The 20,747-nt window shown below is 33.3% G+C and overlaps 2 protein-coding genes across 2 annotated transcripts; one reads left to right on the forward strand and one right to left on the reverse strand.

The window, feature by feature from the left end:
• Positions 1 to 1,621: 1,621 nt before the first annotated feature.
• LOAG_00381 (hypothetical protein) lies at positions 1,622 to 15,169 on the forward strand (the record flags this gene model as incomplete). The annotated part of the gene is made up of 33 exons (XM_020445415.1): positions 1,622 to 1,655; positions 1,719 to 1,861; positions 2,448 to 2,540; positions 2,792 to 2,893; positions 3,780 to 3,833; positions 4,577 to 4,801; positions 5,144 to 5,277; positions 5,479 to 5,650; positions 6,015 to 6,139; positions 6,238 to 6,319; positions 6,610 to 6,696; positions 6,873 to 7,106; positions 7,225 to 7,350; positions 7,479 to 7,572; positions 7,733 to 7,868; positions 8,161 to 8,343; positions 9,726 to 9,954; positions 10,147 to 10,353; positions 10,737 to 10,893; positions 11,075 to 11,172; positions 11,393 to 11,554; positions 11,763 to 11,966; positions 12,096 to 12,196; positions 12,333 to 12,473; positions 12,603 to 12,762; positions 12,965 to 13,054; positions 13,245 to 13,349; positions 13,453 to 13,564; positions 13,918 to 14,012; positions 14,170 to 14,316; positions 14,472 to 14,523; positions 14,721 to 14,795; positions 14,944 to 15,169. The coding sequence occupies 33 exons, from the start codon at positions 1,622 to 1,624 to the stop codon at positions 15,006 to 15,008; spliced, it is 4,224 nt and encodes a 1,407-aa protein (XP_020304119.1). The 3' UTR covers positions 15,009 to 15,169.
• Positions 15,170 to 16,181: 1,012 nt separating this feature from the next.
• Positions 16,182 to 20,695, reverse strand: LOAG_00382 (oxidoreductase; the record flags this gene model as incomplete). The annotated part of the gene is made up of 10 exons (XM_020445416.1): positions 20,601 to 20,695; positions 18,818 to 18,900; positions 18,423 to 18,593; positions 17,744 to 17,860; positions 17,544 to 17,594; positions 17,281 to 17,397; positions 16,938 to 17,065; positions 16,608 to 16,779; positions 16,381 to 16,463; positions 16,182 to 16,227 (listed from the first exon to the last, which is right to left on the reverse strand). Exons 2-10 carry the CDS (start codon positions 18,884 to 18,886, stop codon positions 16,182 to 16,184), a joined length of 954 nt encoding a protein of 317 aa, XP_020304120.1. The 5' UTR covers positions 18,887 to 18,900; positions 20,601 to 20,695.
• Between the last annotated feature and the right edge of the window lie 52 nt (positions 20,696 to 20,747).

Genomic DNA, 20,747 nt, shown 5'->3' on the forward strand with positions numbered 1-20,747 from the left:
GGCTCCAAGTTTCATCTTTCGTTATGAAAAATACCAGTATCAATAACTGGATCGCATTTCATATAACTGATTTCCTATTTATAGTAGCGGTAAATTATAGAAGGTCTGATTAAATGGGAATATCAAACAGCATCTTTTGTGATTTGCTGAATATTCATTTCCATTGTAAAACGACATTCATCCTATAATTCGTCTTATAATTTGTTTATTTTGTAGAATATATGCAAACTATTATTGCAATAACTTGAAAGTGGTGGATGAGAAGTTGAAGTTGACCTGTCGCATGTGACCCATTCACTTTGTCCAGTAATAACTTAGGTGAAATGAACGAACTGGAAAGTGCAAGGTTCAGAAAGTTTGTGAGAGATGGGGTTTTATCAACTGAATTTGTTATATTCGACAAAGTAATAGTTAAGAAAGATAATATTTGAAGAAAACTGAACTTAGTCAAAAGTGGATTGGTTTCTTGTCTTCCCTTCCACCATTCATTCAAATTCTTTCAACGAGTAAAGGGATAAGTTCCATAAAAGTCAATACGGACAAAAACGCCACTTCGGAATCTGTGGCTTCATCCTCTTAATTTCGGAACAAACCATGAAATCTCTGCTTACAATTTTAATACGCTTATACATACATATACCTTTGCTTCTTGCTATGATGCCAAGAATTTAAGTCATTTTATTAAATATTTTGTTAGTTGAAATAACTTTCGACTAGTAAACGATCATTCTGAACGGAATATTTCAAAAACATTTATACATAATTTTTAAATGAATTTCTTCTGATATCAAACCACTGTTATTAGGAAATCAAGTTGCCGAACGTTACCTTTTGTAAAGAATAATCGTTGTCATGAAATTGTCTTGAAATTTATAGTAATGAAGTTTACATATTTTTTCTGAAAACTTTTTCTACAAACATACTGAAATCCTTCCTCAAGTTAGCCTTTGACTTTGTTTAGTGTACTTTCATCGTATCATTAATTACATTCTATAGTTTTTCTTTCGGTTTTGACTCACTCAAAAAGTTGATTTTCTCGTTGAATTTGAAAAAGCTTTTTTAATTTATCTCAAGTGTAGAATAAATTTTCGCCATTTTCAGTGATAGTTTTTTTGTTACATTATTTTGATAGTGATGAAATGTTTCAAGAATATATGGTGAAATGTACAATAGGATCTAAGCTTGTCCAATAAAACTGAAAGTTTCAAAAATCACAAACAAATGAATAGCCACAACAAAATAACTTTACAGATCAAGCTTCGTTGTCACCGACACAGAAGTAAAAGTATATGCGACAAGGAAAAAAAAAGCCTTCACACTGCAATGAATGACACACAAATGATAACTTAACAGTACAATTGATATGAAATTTCGAAAAAATTTCTTTATATTCTCTGTCCTTTTTTTGCCTTCAGCCAGAATCGCATTGAGAAACAAAAATCAGTGATACTAACAAGCGTTGATGAACAAGCGTTGAAACAAGCTCAAACAAGCGTTGAGCGTTGACAAGCGTTGAACAAGCTTCAGTTAAGGATGGATTGATTTTGAGCGGAAGATGGCTTTTTGCGCATCTTCGTAATATTCCAATATTGAATTCCCTGAAAATGATATTCCAAGTGAAATGAGCAATACATTTGCGTTCAGTACAGTACAAGGTATCAGAGATGTCTTTTAGTCCTTGTACGATCGTTATTCATTCCACGTGGCATTTCCTTCAGACCTCTCGTCGCAATTAATGCTTGCAAAAATTGGTGCAATGAAATTTGGCCGTTCATTACAGAAATCATCAGTATTACTTGCAATCGCCGTTACCGCACATGCATTGCATAATGGGGAAAAGAAGAGAAGGTGGGTTAAACAGGTAATAGTCTTTTCATCGTCATTGTCTTAATTATTGAATTTCTAGTTTGTGGCAGCACTTCTAGACAATCATTTTGCTCATTAACCGTTTGACAAATACTTTTCTTTTCGCGGATTAATTTCTTTGAACTGATAGAATTAATAGAAAAAAAGCTCTCATCATTTTATTGATATCAAATTCTTTCTCTCTTCTTAAATTTCCATTGTTTCAATAATTGCTAACAGAATAATACTGTAGAAATGACATTTAACAGAAAAAACTCAGAAATTTAATTCTAATTTCTAAGAGATGTGCAGTGATTAGATGAAACTTCTGTTAACCAAATATGTTTTTCTTCTTGTATCAGTGGAGTATAGTGATGAAATAGGAATCAGAAGGTACTTTTCACAATGATCCCTTTTCCTAATGTTTATTCCTTATGAAAAGTTCTTTCTTGACCCCGTTTCCTACTGTAAATTGCTTATTATTAGCAGGTATTTGCATTCATAGAAATGATAATCATCCTTTATTGGTTATGGTCATTATACTATCAGCAACGTTATTCTTGGACCCTTTCGATCGAATTAATTAATGGGTTAGTTTTCAGATTATTCGGGAAAACATTGACTTGAAAAAGGTTAAGAGGTTAATCGAGTTGGGTGATTATTCAAATTTGGTGGAGGGTTGGATTCAGCAATGGGTATCAAAAAACGGTCAAACCCGAGCAACGAATTTTGGAGCCTTTATAGTTTTGCCGACAGAGTTGATATTCAGGTGGATAATCTTTTATTCTTTAATATGTCTTTTAACTTACTGATTCTAACCACATCATTTATAAACTTCTCATTTATGAAAGTTGCTTTTTTTGCTTAAGCATAAATTCTCTTAAACATTTGACCTTATCAGTTGGGAAGTAACTGTGTCAAAATTACTGCATTATCAGTTTTACAGCTAATGATAATTGGACTGGTTCTGGCACTTGTTCAAGCTATTCTTCTACCCTTTGTATGGCTTGTGATGGGCGATTTCGTCTCACTTTCCATCGTTCGTGAGGTTAAACATAGTTTTTAATATCAATATGAAATCCGATTTGGCAAATCAATATTACATGAATATCTCAAAAATTCCCCAGAATTCCTATTGCTCAGAGAAAAAGCAAAGTAAAATGCTTGAAAGGAATAGCGTTTCTAAATTCGGTAATTAGCAATTTGCGCTATACCGCAATTATTTTTTCCATTGCAATTTGGCATATACAACATTCCATGTAGATTTTATCGATGTTTTTACAAAACTGGAAATGACCTTCAACATGAAAGTATCATAAAGTACTCAGACCTTTACTTTGAGTTGCTCTACTGCGAAATCCTTTCTCATTTCAACAGCTTTATACAAGTAGTCAATGATGCGCAAAAATCTTGTCTCCTCAGTATTGCTGGTTCAAGATGTCCCTTTCACGTAAATTCACGTTAAATTCACGTCTATGATGTTCATGAATATGGATGGAATAGTCACATTCAAACTAAATATGAGAAATGATACAATGACGTCATCCCTTGCATATATTTGACAACATTTATCAGAAATTAATATTGTTTCATCTTTTAAGAATGGATGTGCAAAACTTTCAAGCCAATCGTTATGTTATATTTTGTATGACACACTTCAGCTCTAGTTAAGAAGATGAATTGCGAATGATTTTGCTCTTAGCATTCTTCATTTGTTTTTGTTTCTCTTGAGAAATATCACTAAAATGAATGAATGTTTGTGAAGAACCAGAAAATGGAAAGCTAAAAATATGGGACAGCTCAGTTTACGTCAACAATTATTCCTCTCACAATTTGTGAGAATGGCATTGAAGTAGAAGGAAATGAAGAAACTAAAATTCTTTTCTCAAACAAAATGAAATGAAATGGGCGCTTTATTCTTTGCTCATTGACAGAGAAGGCAGCAACAACGTCGTCTGATCCATTTCTGGAATGAACCTTTGTATCGGGTGTAATTAACAGATACGCAATCATCGATTACCGCCATGCTGATAAGTACGCTTACAAGGAATTTCATTAACTCTCATTAAGATTAAACGGTAAATTGTCGAAATGTGAAGAGCAATCTCCTTCTATTACATCAAAGAAATAGTTTACGGAGTGAAAGTGACAAGAAGTGACAAGTTCTAGTCACCTAACTCTCAAACCTTACATTCACCGACTTCTCAATTACTCATTTAGCCATGTTTGATCTCGGCGAGAGAATACTTCATGACAGCGTACTGTACGTCGATTAAGATAGCATTGAAAGTAGTGTAAAAATTTAAGCTCGAACATTGGAAATAAAGAAATCCAATGTTTCTGAATGGCTTAATAATCATCGAGAAATTTCAAGGATTTGCCTAATTTGGTACTTTTGACCTCACCGTCCACGAAAAAAATGCAAAGAAGGACTGAGGAAATTTGAGGAAACTAATAAAAACAAAATTCTGATCTTCGACTTAAAAAATTTCAGTTGACTGTTGAAAATACCAATCTTTTTAACATTTGAAATATATGAGATTTTATGTGAAATGGGAAATATTCAAAAAATGTGTTTTTTGATCTCTAGCTGAGATAGGCGTGATATCAAATTGCACGACGAAACCGGTTACTCGAATGTGCTTTAATGATATTGAAATGTAATAAATGCGTTTTAATCATTAATTAGCAATTTAGACGTACTTATGGATCAAATATTAACTGATTTTAGCAGTACAAATTGGAGAAGGCAAAACATTTCGAATCATTTGATTTGAACAAAGTTGGAACTAACTTAAGCAGCAATGACGCTTTCAATCCGATTAACTTTACCGGCTCTAACGATGCACCGGCGCGACAATCTCAAATAGATGCTCAATTTGAATATTCCGCTACACCGGCATTCGTTATGATGTTATCATTGTCGGTGGCCACATTTATTGCTGCTTTTTTCCAAGTAAAAATTATGATTTTTTGAAGTATCAAGGACATTCTGAAGATATTAAGAAATTGATATCATTCTCATACAGATTATCAAAGCACGTTTGTATCCTGTTCCGGAATCAATGAATAAGATTTGCTTTCATCTCGCGGTTATTACAGATAGCTCCATTTTGGTGCAACTGTTATTTTTATCGCAATTTTATCAACAGCTATCACTTCGAAATTTCAGTTTCAATATTTTATCGATACTGTTGTTAATAGTTTACCTTGGCTTGCTCCGTATTCAAATTCTCAATTTATGTTCTATCATTCACTTGAAATTGTTTTACCAGCCAATTAAATTGAATTTTTACAGCGCTTAGCTTGGGAAGTGTCTGGTATCAGGCAAGTTTTCCGAGTTAAAAAAGCTTACATACGAAAATTATTGCACATGGATGTGGCATGGCTTGAGTCGCGACATTCTGGACAAGTGGCATCTATGCTTCATGAGTGAATCATTTGATATTGTTCTTCATCATCCAATTATTGATAAAATCTGTGAATTTCCTAAGATACACTTCATTTTTTTCTGTTTCATCAAAATATATCTTTAAAAAACCTTAGAGAAGTTTTACTTTCATTTTTAATTGGAGTGGAGTAAAATTCTCATCATTTAAAAGACACATCATAGCTGTTATGTCATAATTTCAGTCACGCAGATTCGATCTATCAAGGTATTGCTGATCATGTTCCCATGGTTATCTTCATCTGTGCATACTTATTGGTCACTTCATCAGTCTGTTTTTATATTCAGTGGGATGTGACCTTAGTGATGTTCGCAGCACTACCATTACTAATTGGAACAAGACTTATTTTTAGCAAAGTTTACTTTTTCCCTTTATTATTTATCTTTCCCTGTGATTTAATTAACATCGTAATAATTACAAACACTGCCACACATTTTGATCATCAGCGCTATTCAATCATTTACGCACCATAACTTTTTATGGAATTGTTTTTCGTTCCAAAAAAAAAAGACTCATAACGTTCTTCACGAAAGTATTTGTTATGAAATGAACTTAACGGTCACAGTTCACATTTGTCAAGTCGTATTTTAAACTTATTTCCTCCAGAATGTTTGCTACTTATCTAACACTGCTTAATTTTTGCCATGTTTAAGTAAGGATTCAAGTTTTAGACTAAACATATCTCTTTCTCTTCATTTACTCCTTTCACAGTTATTTTAGTGGTTTTGTAAAACTCGTGATGAGGAACAGAAATTACTGGCGAAGATGACGAATCTGGTGCAGGAGACGTTCTCATGTATACGAGCTGTTATCGCATTTGCCGCTCAAAAACAAACGATCAACAAGTAAGAAGAACCGGTTGTCTATTTTTTTTAAATTCATTCAATATTATGTAAGCATGTTATGGACATATAATTCTTTTTAAATTTTTGGCACCTTTTAGGTACGAGCGGTTAACAATCGAACTGAATCGAATGACGGAACAGCGCCTCACTGCATCATCCATTTACGATGCACTTGCACAGGTACCATAACATATGTAAATTAATGATCAGAAGGAAGTTGCTTCCTTAAATTTTACAGTTTTCCTTTGATTAATGCGGCATCTGACCTTTCATCTCTCTTTTTCTATGTGTTAGATCAAAGATTAGATATACTACCTGATTAAAATTTGTTAATAATACAGGATCAACTTACTTCAAAATAAAATTCCACTCTATATACAGTAGCTGTAAATGCAACAATTATTGTAAAACAAGAATGTGAGTAAAAGTCAACAACAGCTGATATACTTTTTTAATACTGACATTTTTAGGTTCTATTAACTGAATTCATTTTTACCGCAGCTTTATGTTATGGCATGTGGCGCGTTAATGATGCCAATCCAGGTCGCCTTGCTGCAGTACGTTGATAAATCATAAAATAATCACTAATTCCATTATCAGTATCAATAAAACAATCGCAGAGATCATTCTTTCCTGATTGATAAATCCTGTCAAACGTTCACATACGTTACAATCAGTTTTCGCGCATGTATAATTGGCTACACTCATATTACCGATATGATTGATCATTTAGTTAGCGATCAATATGTTGTATATGTGCGTTACATCGATCAGTATTGGTTTCCACATGAATGGTGCTTCAACTGCTCGACAAAATGCTAATGAAATGCATGCGATTCTGGTTGAAACACCGAATATTGAGTGTTACATCAATAAGCATAGTGAAAGTATGCTGGCACCACGTGGACATGGTGCTATTGAATTCAAGGATATTAGTTTTGCATATCCAAGCAGGCCGGATATTGAGGTATCATGTGTTAATTATCGGATTTCGAGAGTTTCGTTAGCTTGCTTGAGTTTAGAAATAAACAATTAGCATGTCTGATTTTACTTCTTTTGTAATGTATGAAAGTTGAGAATTACAGGTACTGAAAGGAGTATCATTTACTGTATCAGCAGGTGAACATGTCGCGATTGTTGGACCAAGTGGATCTGGTAAAAGTACAATAACGGCGCTAATGTTGAGATTCTACGATCCGACCAACGGAACTGTTGGTATTTTTGAAGCTGCTTACATTGTCTGCTATGACCTGAATGTCATTTTGTATCTGCTACTTAGGATCAAATTTTCTGCGAACCATTTTTATCTCTTTTTACGTAACTTGTGTAATAATTACAGATCATATTAGACGGCGTCAATTTGAAAAAACTCAATCCTGACAATTTACGAGCTCAACTTGGTTTAGTCAGTCAGGAACCAGTACTTTTTGACGGTTTGTATTGATAACTTTAATAGGGAATGCATCAAGAGCTTTTGTTATTGTTATTTAGATTAAAAGCATGAAGTTTTACTGTTAAAAGTGATTGGAAATGCAAATTGTTTTCAGAAATTAAAAGATAACAATCTTACTTTATCTATTCCTACCTCTCCAGGTACAATAAGTGATAATATTCGATATGGACGTTTGAATGCAACACAAGCAGAAATTAATGAGGCGGCTCGAAAAGCAGAAGCTTGGCAATTTATTTGTACCTTACCTGAAGGCATGAAAACCCGCGTCGGTGACAGGTGCTTACGTCAAGACTTATTTTCCCTAAAAAAATCATGAATATCATATATCTGCATGCTGTGACTAACTGCTTGAACTTTCAACTTTGTATTCACTAATAAATACATATTTATTGATTATGTTTGAAAGCTGTTTACTAATAGTGAATGAACATTATTGCCCTTTCGTTTTTTATTTTTTTATTCTTTTTAATTTTTTTGAAACTGTTTGGAAGTCGAATTTAGAAATTGATTTCTGGCAGAATAAATTTACTAAATGTATGTCCTCTATTTAATTCTTTTATATTTTAAGAGGTCTGCAACTATCCGGTGGTCAGAAGCAACGTGTAGCTATTGCACGTGCAGTAATCCGTGATCCATCTGTGATGATATTTGATGAAGCAACATCAGCACTGGATACGAAGCACGAAGTTGAGGTGCAAAAAGCTATCGACGCAGCCAGCCAAGGTGTTACTACCATCACAATAGCACATCGGTAACATCATACTGTAATTGAACATGTTGGGAAGAATTTCACACCATTTAGCTGAAGAGAGAGAAGAATATATTTTATGTAAGCTGATCGAAAGACATCGTCCTCTTGGTATACTGTCTCTATTTTAGTAGTATGGAATTTAGTTATTCTGTAAATTGAAGAGTTACACTTATAGTGATCTTAACGAGAGAAATTATCTATCGCAATCGTTTAAACTATCTACTCCTCCGAATCACACTTGATTTCTGGCATCAAGTTCATCCAAGTAATAAAGTCTTTGGAATAGAGATGAGTTAAGACATGTTTTACATATTAATCCATTTTATTTTTGATTATCCAAAGACTCATTTGAGCATGAATTACTAGCACATTCCTAAAACATTAATAATAAATCTGGATAGATGTTTCGCCCTCTGATATGAGCTAATTATCGAGGGGTTCGAAATGTTTTCTTCAACAAATTAATCGCATGGATTACAGTTTGTACGACTTAATTAACTCTAACAAAAATAAAAATGGAAAAAAATATGGCCGAGATCTATACGTGAAGGTATCTTTGCAGAGAATAAGATTCCATCAGTCCTTCTTTGACATAAGTGCTAATCTTTTATAATAATCCTTCAGCTACAATAATCAACAAAACACTTTGAACAAAAAAACAAAAACATTGTCATGATATGGGTCGAGAAGACTTACTCAGAGATTCAGGATGTTATGCAAAATCAAAATGATAATTGAGCTCCAAAGATGAATTACGTCCTCTGAGAAATTCAATGCAATTTCGAGCTCATGAAATACCTACAGTTCTTAGAATGTACCTGAGTGTAAAACATATGGAGCCTCACAGGGAGAGAAAGCTAGTATATCAGTCTTGAAGTCATACAATTATGTCTTTCATCCTGCCGAATTAGTATGAGCTTCCAAATCATATGACTTAACTTTAACTCATTATAAATAGTTCTATCATTCGGGTCGACGTGAAGGATCAAACGAGGAAGAATAACGCTCCTGTCATTTTGGTGTCGCTATAAAAAAGACCAGAAAATTGGCAAAAAAAGGTCATGTTGGACAGAAAATTAATCTTGAGTAGGATGGATTCATTTAAGAATTTAAAAGTTATTTTCGGAGTTCGTTAACCTTTTCTTATTTTATCCTAAAATCTTCCTCTGTATGTTCGGTAGAATCCTATAAGCAACAAGAGTTTTCTGAAATATATCCAGAGCAGAACTTTCAGACTTGTCTCTCTACTGGTATCTCGATACCTTTGATGGTGACATAGAGATCGATTTTAACTTTTACTATCAAAAAGTCAACTCTCAGCTACTTCACAGATTGAATTTCAACTTTTGCTCTCAACAAGTCAATTTTCAGCTACTTTTCAGATTGAGTACTGTCCGAAATGCGGATCGTATTATCGTTCTAGAAAGTGGGCAAATTGTAGAAGAAGGAAGTCCAGAAGAATTGCTGGCGGACAAAGAAGGTAAATTCCACCGGATGTATAACGATCAGAAATTCGATTCTCTGGCTGTCGATAAATTGACAGCAAATTCACGTGAACGGTCGAAAGTTTCCCTGGCTGCTCATTTCTCTATGATGCCATCAGATTTTATAGTAGGTGCTTGTCATTTCTTCATTTCTTTTAATAACAATTATAAAGCTTTCCGTGCGGATGGGATTTGCTTGGAATTGGAACTAACTAAATCAGAATTATCCTTCAACTTTATCAATGTCATAAATTCAACTAACTTATCTCATTACTTTGACATATGCAAATTCACTGATAGATGATAGATGGTATTTCAGGATGCTGAAACATATCGTCGTGCTTGGGCTCGTTCATCGCTGGGTGCTCATAAACGGCTTGGCAAATCATATTCTGTACTCAGTATTGATCGTGCAAAGCTAGCATTGCCCGTAATGTCGAAGAAGCGCAATAGAATGGATACACCTTTTAAGACAAATATTATGGAAGTAGCAATGGATGATAAAGATTACGATGATCAAACTTCGGTAAAGGCTTTAAGGCTAATACTACTATCCAGTTCTCATTATATAGCATTTACTTATACCAAGAATAATCAATCGTGCACCACTGAGTCCCTAAAAAGTTCACTTGACTGAGTTACTGGCAATATTCTGGTAGATGATTTTTTTGAAGGAAACTTCTAGGATGTATGCTAATAGGATTTTCGTTTCTCTGGCACACAATGAAATTACCAGACCAAGTTTTTAATAATCTTTTATAACCTGAAAGTTATTGAAGAAAATGATTGTAACCTCAAAATTGTCCATTTTTCTCAAAAAAATCAATCACTAGTGCTATCTCAACGAATCACTTCGAAGTATATGCTTTAAGGTAGGAAAAAGTATGTTGTAGCAATTAAATATTTAAGTTCCCTGGAAAAACAACCAATTTCAATGCCATTTGGAATTTAATCAAGAGCTACAGAGATGGTTATTCACATTTGAGTGTAGCCATTCCAGTGACCATTCTGCGAGGATTCTTTTTTCTGCTTGTTTGTTTCGAAGTTTCATCAGTACTTGAGGCTAGTCTATTTTGTTCTTGCCTTTTGATAAAGCTTTTTTCAATCCTTAAAAAAATTTTTTTTATCAAAGATCGACTCTGATACAAACGATTTTGCTAACAGCCATCTTCCTCTGCCTTTCTGTTTGCAACGGTTCATCTCTGTTTTAAGTTATTCGATGAATGAAATGATTGATTTGCAGATAGCACTAGCTCCAAATGAAGAAACAGCCCAGCAAGTGTTTATCACCGCAGCAGTTTATACAGCTTTAATCATTATTAAAACAATGTTCGAGGCAGTCGGAGTATTTTCAAATTGACTTAATCCTAATAAATTTTGACCAAATTTCGAAATAATTCATTCCAACTCTTGCTTTCCCGAATTCCTAACCTGATCGGTTAAAGATGCAATATTTTAACCTGCTAATATATTTCATTTTACAAAGACATCTCTAAGATATCGAACTGCGACATTATGGGCAACCGTGTAAACTTTATAGCTCGTTACTTCATAAATATTTGCAGCGTTTATTCATCGCATTATATGGACATGGTTTTTGTGGATACTTGCGAAACAAAATGTTTCGAAAGATATTGAGACATGGTGCAGCTTATTTTGATGAAGAAGCCAATACACCTGGAAGACTGGTTCATAAGCTAATGTCTGATACTGCAACGCTTAATAGGGTGATTAAGTTCATGCGTTGTAGGTAACTTACTGATAAGATGGAAGGATGATTTTTCGTGTATTGTGCTGATATTTACCCGGCTTAAAGCATCTCTAGAACCCAAATACTGCAATGATTTATTAGTCTTTCATACTTTTGTCTGAGTTATTCATGATTTCATATGATTTTGTATTGAGTAACGAGCATATTGTTGTCTTCAATTTCAGACTCTTGGCGATAAGTTGGATTTGCTTCTTCCTGCAATTATATGTTCCACGGTGTCAGTTACTATTGCACTGCTAATAAACTGGAAGCTAGCGCTCATCTGTGGTTTCCAGTTTCCAGCTTTTTTCATCTTTCGCCTAGTAGAGTTACGAGAAACAAGTAAGCGACAACGACAAATGGCCGAGCAGGAAAAAGAAGCTGCTAATGTTTGATATTTCTTAAATTTTTAATTTTCAAAGAGTGAAATTTTTGTTTTATCAGCCAGTGATGCAAAAATGCCTGTTAGTGGGGGGTCATATTAATGGTATTTCACGATATATTCCAATAATTTTCAGCTGGCTACCGCAGTACTATCGAATATGAGTACAATTAAAGCTTATACTCTTCAGGAACATTTCAACAATATTTTTTACGAGACATTGAAACCACTACAGAAGTAAGCTGATAAAATTTGTTAGCATAAACAGAATAAAAGCTACTACCACATATTTTGCCAGGTGTCTTTCTCACGACTCTCCTACGATTCTATCAATAACACTGAATCAAATACATTATATCAGTTTTATTTACAGGACCATGAAAAGACAGTCTTGTATTAGTTCATTTGTATTTGCTTGTCAATTCTCTTTCACATATATTCTGATTGCAATAACGTTACATTTTGGAAAGGTGATGATGTTAAGTAATGAAATTACACCGTTCAATTATTTAAGGTTTGTGTTCATCGGTTGGGAAAAGAAACTTTATCTCAGTTCTTGAAGAATTTAGAAACTTTGGCAAATTTGTCATTTCAAAATATGCAATATCACAAAGATTTATGCATCTAAAAATGCCAAATGCAGGGTTGTATTATTGACGCAGTTCGGTGCCAATTTCATCAGTCAATTAATAGCATCAATGAATGATATATCGAAAGCACGGGTGGCGTCAGGAAACATTCTCAATGTCATTAAAGAAACTGCCGTTGACATGAATAACTTGAGTGATGAGGGTCTGCGACCGGTTGGTCTACAAATTTGGATTTTCAGAAAAAAAAGGCCTCAGATATCTTGCGGTTAAGAGAATAGTCGTCTTTAAGATTGCTCGGAGTTTATTGTGATCAAGAGAATTGTTTTTTTCTGATAACGGGATATGTGCGTGTCCTGTTTAACTGCTTTAATTCATTTGTATATTAAAGTATATTTAAAAAAGAAATTTATTTTAGAAAACAACTGCTCGATTAATGCTAAAAAATGTCGAATTTCGTTATCCGTCTCGACCTCTTTATCCTGTACTTCGCAATCTTACTTTGAAGGTTAGATTTGTTGCTATCAAATCAATTTTGATTTTTCCCTGTAAGAATTTTTTCCCCTTTAAGAATGATTCAGAATTCTAATGAATCATTATTAAGGCTTTTTAAATCATCGAATTCGATTCATCTAATCAAAGACCGAGTGTTAAAAAAAAAGAAAAAACCAGTGAAATACTATCAACGATTGTTTTAGGTTCGACCAGGTGATTCAATAGCTATCGTCGGTCCATCTGGTTCTGGAAAAAGTTCCATTCTGGCACTTTTTCAGCGCATGTACAGTACGACAAAAGGAGAAGTGGTGCGATGCATTCTTTCATTATCTCCATGTATAAAATTTTATTGTAAATGATTCAATTTTAAAAAGAATAAGAAAAATCCTTTCAATAAACATAAATTTACAGCTCATTGACAATTATAACGTGAAACAAATCAATCCGGCATACTTAAGGCGGGTCGTCGTTTCGGTTGGGCAGGAGCCAACTCTCTTTTCGTTTACAATTCGTGAAAATATAGGTGAATATTATTTTAATATCAACACTTTTAATATCAGTTGGAATGGGTAATTAAATAACTTATCTTGCATGTTCGTGTAAGATTTACTATATACGCAGTAGCAAATATTTCATTCGAAATGCAAAATTTGTGAAAAAGGTATTTTTTTTAAGAACGATTGGTTAATTTACTCACGGTTCAACAAGAACGAAAGGATAGCGAAGTTTCGTTTCGTTTCCACTAGTTCCATTCGTTCTTCAATGTAGAAATTTTAATTTACAGATTGTTATGGTACTGAATAAGAGATGGCTAATTTTTTTTAGTTGGTTTCTAAATTAGAAAAAGTGAATTTTAAAAGTATATTGTATTTATAGGATATGGCTTGCCGGAAGATGAAGCAACTGAAGAAAAAATCGTAGAGGCAGCCAAAATTGCAAATATACATGACTTTATCTTATCATTACCACAAGTAAGAGTAAAGAAATAAGCAATATTTCAAATCACAATTCATACTTATTCATCATTCGTTTGAAATTCAAGTATTTAATAGCCGATTAGTTCTGCTCTGCTAATAATTATTTATTCATTTGATATAAAATAGTTCTTGAAGGTATATGCAACTCTAGGGCTATGATACCGAGGTTGGCGAATTTGGCGCTCAACTTTCTGGAGGTCAGAGGCAGAGGATTGCGATTGCAAGAGCAATAATACGAGAACCGCGAGTGTTGTTACTCGACGAAGCGACCGCCGCCCTAGATACAGCAAGCGAAAAGGTTTGATAGGAATTTGAACTTATTCGACTTTTCTTTGGATGCTTTTTTTTAATTTTATATCAAAGCAATTTTTATAAATTCAACTGAAGAAGCTGGCTTCAAGAACATACAAAGACTTGACAACACTTTGTAATTTTAAATATATTGATTTACAGGCAGTGCAAAGTGCTCTCGAGTCAGTCAGCAAAAATTGTACTTGCATTTACGGCAAGTTAACCTAATGTAAAGAAAACAACTGAGTTACAAATCTTTAATTGGAATTAGCATGGAAAAATTTATGTCCAATTCTGCAGCTGCAAAAAGAATTGCGTAGGCAGAAAATTAGATATCATTTGTTAAACTGATAAATATTAATGATGGAATGAATTTATGTGGTGCGCTTAAAAATTTTTTTATCTTTTTAGTAGCGCATCGTTTATCGTCTATAAGATCAGTGAACATGATCTATGTACTAGTTGATGGCGAAATTGCTGAACAAGGTTTGATTTTGCTAAAAAAAGTTGTTTGAAATTGATGACGAAGGTTTCTTTATTGCTAGTCAAATGAATTTTCTGATCCTGTTAAGATCTGACATAGTTTTTTAATTTATTCTATATTAGTTATCTTACATTACTGATGTCTCTACAGGTACGCATCAGGAACTCATGGAGGAGAAGGGTTTATATTATGAGATGAATCAATCAGAAATCTGATGAATTTAACATTTTCGGTTTCTTTTTGAACGAAGCCTGCCTATTGAAAGATGCCATGTTTATACTGGACATGTTGTTCTCTGATAGTCTTCATATATTCATTCCTACTTTATTGATGGACTGGTCATTTTTCGTGCATTTTTTTCTTATTTCAAAACCCCTTGTCTGATGAATTGAAAATCGATTTTACAATAAAATCATTTCTTGACTTCATTGGTTTTTCTGGTGATGTTTATATCCGTTCTAGCTTCACTTAAATTTTGAGCACTTAACGAATTTAATAAGTTTTTCAAAATATGGGTGAAATCTACCAAATTATGAAATCCTCAAAGATAAAGTATAGTTCCTCTGGATTCAAAGATTTATAAAGCAAGCAAAAATCACATTCGACCACATTTTGAAGTTCCGAAGAAACGGATCAGATCAAAAGATTTCAAGGAAATGATACCACTAAACAAAGTCACCCAGTTCTTTTGTTGTGCTTTGAGTTTTGAAACAACAAAATTTGCAACTTTATTTCTTGAATCAGCTATTTTTTGTTTTATTTCTCGAATCAACTGAATATTTCGTGCTCTGAAACACGGCAGGTTCCATCATTTATGAGAAAATAACAGTCGGTATATCAAAACCACTCTTAACATCCTTTGATTGCGGTTTGGACTGAGCTAGCATTATAATGGAATATTAATAAATCTCTATTTAGCGATTTAGACCCTAAATATATACCTCGCAAGGATATCCATACTATTAAAGCTGCTCTTAACGTTCTTTTAATTACATTTTAAAAGTCTGCGTTATAAATGTAAGTGGAAGTGATAAAGAGTTCTACCAACTTTGCCATTAGTGTTTTAATTTACTGTAATGTTTATAAAAAGTTAACGGTACCACTTATTAGAACTTGAGTTTGATTTTTGAAACCATGAATCATAATCGTTTTTTCGCGATATCCGAAATGCAAGATGTGAAGTGCATAAAATCGTCATGAAACAAGAAGAAGCAAGAAAATCAATGATTTACTAAGTTGGGCGTAATTGAAAATAAGAGAAATTTCGTAAAAGAGGAAAGAGCTAGGACGCTATAACTAGTAGCCACTAGTATGTAGCATTAAAAATATATTTGATGTCAAATAATGGTGAACAATACTGCTAATATCGACTATTATCGTTGATCATTTCATTGACGTTCGTTTTTAAATGGATCCTCCGGATGATTGATCATACTGGAAAACGGTATGTCAATTTAATATTTTAAATAAATCTTTGAATTACTTTAAATAAAGGATTTGCTGATTCATTTAAAAAGACTTTAAAAATTCTGAAGCCAAAACTCTTCAAGATCCAAACCAATTGTTAAAAATAAGTTAAAAATTTACTAATCGAAAAAGAAAAGACGCTGACGATGACTGATGTTGTTTAGTTCTTCCACTTCGTTTTCGGTGAGTTTGAAATCAAATACCTGATGAAAAAAAAAATCACTTGTTCTCGAGAATCACTTTAATTTCTGTTTCTGATCTTGAAATGCAATAAAGTCTCATAATTCCACTTCAGAACCGCCCTATCCTTTTCTAAAATTGCCTTAAGAGATTATACAAAAATATACATCAAAATTCTCCTTGACTCGATGATTTTTGACACTCTTTGGAATGACACAAATACCACGCTCAATCAAGTACCGCAAGCATATTTGGGCTGGGGTTTTCCCATACTTCTTGCTAAGTTTTTTCACTATTTCATTCTCTAAATCTGCTTTTGCTTCTGCCCATTGCATCTTCCTAAAAAGTAAATTTTAGATATTATGACTGACTGCTATCAAACCAAAAACAGTGAACAAATTAACAAATGTTGAACTCGTCCTACAAAAAATTAAGTGAAAAAGCAAAGAAAATAGCAATGTAAAATTTGAAATCATTTCAAATTTCAAAAATCTCACCCTCTATTTGGAACTTCCCAGTTAGATCGCCCAGGTGACCCAAGTGGTGCATATGCGGTTAATGAGATACCATGCTTTTTGCATACGTTATGTAACTCAAGCTGAGGGAAGTATAAGTGACATTCCACCTGAAATTACACAGAGTTCAACGGAATAAGTCTACATTGAATCTTTGTAAGAGACTGTCTTTTGGTCACCTGAATATTTCAACATAAGTTAATGATTTCAAATCAAATTTAAATTGAATATCAATTAAATCGAATGAAAGTTTAGAACAGCTTTTCCCTCCAAAAGATAGGATTTTCTACAATAACACCTTTATAAACTGAAGATGAATCTTAACCTGAACATTGTGAATTTTCGTGGAAGATGAATTTTGCACTCTTTCAATTTGATTAATACTGAAATTAGAAACACCAATCGCTTTCGTCAAGCCTTTTTTGAACACCCCTTCCATACCCTAAAAAAATAAAACATCCAACATCCACTCACGCAAATTGTCATAACAATTCAATTATTTTCAATGATATTAAAAACTAAAAGATACTTTAAATGTATGAAATCGATAAAATGATAATAAATTTTAAAAAAGTGCATTGAACTAACAGTCCACAGCTTTTCCAATGAATCTGAAGTGTCCGGCTTCTTCATTTCATGCTGCAAAAAATTTTAAGTAAATGAAAATGGAGAGCAGAAAAATTTCTTGCTAGACCGCAGAACTGATTGAACTAGTCTCTCGTTATCTCTGTCTGAACAATTTTAGATAAATTCAAAATTTGAAATCTGAGCCAACATCAGGAACTGACATCAAAAGAGGTCGGCATATGAATGAGATACAAATCCGCATAATTTGTCCGCAATTTCTCCAGCGATTGACATAATTGTCCCTCTACTTCTTTCGCTCGATTATGAGTGCACCACAGCTGTAAATCTCCCGGTGATTAGAATTCTTGCTAAAGGTAATTTTAATATTTAGTTATCGTCTACCTTCATGATTACTTTTTCAATTGTTGGAATTCTATATTATTGAAAATATTTTAAAAACAACAAAACTCTATGTGTAAAGAACTATGTTCAAAATCTCTCAGATATGAAATAACTTTTGCACCGACGAGAAAGCTTCTCTTGCACTTAGTGTTCATGTATATAGAATAACTAGCTGTTGGCTGTTTTGCTGTTGATAGTCCAATTTCTCCTCATCACTGTCCTCAACAAATTTTTAAAGCTTGAACTTTTTGTTAGCTAAGAATCACATATTTTTTGAAGAGATAAAATAAATGAAAGCGAAAAATCTGTAACTATGGAGATTTCATATCCTCAAGATACAACGAAAGATAGATAGTGACCAATGTCCTTGAGAGAAAACAAAAAGCCAAGCCTTTGAAAGAATGGTAAAGTAATGGATTAGTGTTTTGTTTTCATGTGTATATGAAAAGAAAAGAAAATGGAAAGGTGCAGTGATACATTCGCTTATTTTAAGCCTACCTTTGTAGTAATGAATATATCTTCTCGCTTCAGTTTACCAGGTTTGATATATTCCTCGTCCAAAACTTTGCCCAGGTCTTGCTCATTAAAATAACAAGCGGCTGTATCAATTAGCCGGTATCCGCAGTTGAGTGCATATCGAACTGAATCAGCTGCTTCACCAGGTTTGGACTGAAACTTGGCTTTTTAACTCTTGACTAATGCTTCCTGGTATCTGTATATTTCCGAAAAGAATGATGCCTTGAAGAGAATCAGCTGGTCAAATGGAATCAGTGCCACTGCAGAAAACCACATTTGTTTATCTGCTTGCACGTTTCATGTCATGCAGAAAACATCTATTTTTCAAGCCAGGCAATTAGAAGAAAATTGCTGTATGAAAAGAGAATATGACGAACCAGCCACATTCCCAAACCAATGATTGGCATTTTCGTACCACTGGAAAGACGAATCGCTGGAACCACCATTTATAATAATTTGTCTAAAGATGTATTTTCTTGATTTTACTGTTGATAGAAAATGAATTAAGGAATGAATTCAGCAAAATAAGGAATTCATCTAATCTCTGACGATTATCGTCGAAAGTTAAAAACGAATATTCGCTTTCGATTTCTACGTTTTGCCAACATAAAACGTAAAATCATTATCCGCACTTTTTGACTTAAAAGCAATAAACTAACTGTTCATATTTATGACTTGCTAATTAGATTAATTTGAGAAAAAACGAAATAGCATAATATTTGCATAACTAACACGATTTAATATAGAAATATCACTGTCATGTCATGTATAAAGGCGGGTAATGGTAAATAAACCTTTGAATAAAACGATACCGGCAAAAAATCAGCACTTGAGAATGATGTAGTAACTTTTAACATAAGATGAGTCTAAATCTTAATAGTCGATGGGAATCATCCCTTATTAAAATCTTTCCTGTTACTTTGAATTTCTCTCCCGTATTCGTTTATCTTAAGAAATTTCACGGCTATAAAAATCAATAAAAAAGTTTTCTAGGAAAGAATCCGAATTTTTTGAAAGCAAAATTTACACATTTCGAAATTTCGACGCGTTTCTAGTTTGCATAACTAATGTATACGAGTACAAAAAAATATGGCGCATAAATGTGGACTTATTATTGGCAAGTTCTGCGGGTATGCTTTCCGCATTGCATTCCCTTGGATCGATGATGGAACATGATGAAATTTGAAAAATAAATTATTTTCAGTTGATATTATAAAAATGAATGGCACAGTTCAGCAGAATCCGATTACAATTGAAATGGAATTTTATTAAAATAAATTTCTCGCGCAATAATTTCTAAGAAATGGTAACAGAATGAACCATATCAGAGAAGCAAAATGCTACAGGAGCATGTGACTGACTGCAATCCTGCATACCCTAGTAGCGCCAAATTTTTTAGTTCGTATTTATAAAGAATTCTGGAAAAAAATAGAGTAAAAACAGAACACATGGTGTGATGATAAACAACAAAAAGTTGCCTTTCGAGAGCATTTGTTGGTGTTTTCGGGAAAAAACTGACAGATGCTTTTGGACGGTGATTAATCCCATGGCACACCATTACAACAAAAAGAAAGGATGGGCTAAAAGTCCTAGAATATTTTTTGAATTTTATCACTACAGTTACTTCAGCAAAATTTATTTCCAAAATTTTCAAAGCAAATTTTAATTTCAAAGCTTCAAAGCTTCAACAATACGAATCTCTCCTAATCATTCCGGTTGATAACGAGTAAATTTTAAGTTGTTTCATTATGGAAAACATTCCCAATATCATCATGAAGATGGAAGGATATCAAAAATTTCGAAATAAATTTTATCTTGAAGTAGCACAGCAATTTGAAAGACAATCTAGAATGAGATCTAATGATCGACTCGTGGTGCATCTCAGTCCTAATATTAGGGCAGCCCTCTTTAGTAACTGGAAACATCAAATCGGTGTTGGTCTGCCTTGACATTTTGAAAAACAGTTAAATTATGTTGGTAAAGCACTTGTCATTATTATTTTCTTGTTTATCATCCAAATTTTTAAAAATCATTTCTTCATGGCTTTAAGAATTATGATATCTATCCGGAAAAATTGTAATTTAAAGATTACAAAATTGAAACTACAAGACGGAAATGAAAGAGGATTGTATAAAAAAGAAGAGAGTGTTTCATCCTAACCGTTTCATCTTGACGTGTAAGACAGAAATCTTTGATCCCTGAACTGTCGTTCTTTTTTCTCAACTGTGCAAAATATCTTGATTGTTTGAAATTTGTTGATAATTTCGGATGACTTACGAGAGTTGTTGTTGAAGCTTTGCTTCTGGA

The sequence above is a fragment of the Loa loa genome (assembly GCF_000183805.2).
Source record: "Loa loa unplaced genomic scaffold supercont3.36, whole genome shotgun sequence".
Classification (NCBI taxonomy): Eukaryota; Metazoa; Nematoda; class Chromadorea; order Rhabditida; family Onchocercidae; genus Loa; species Loa loa.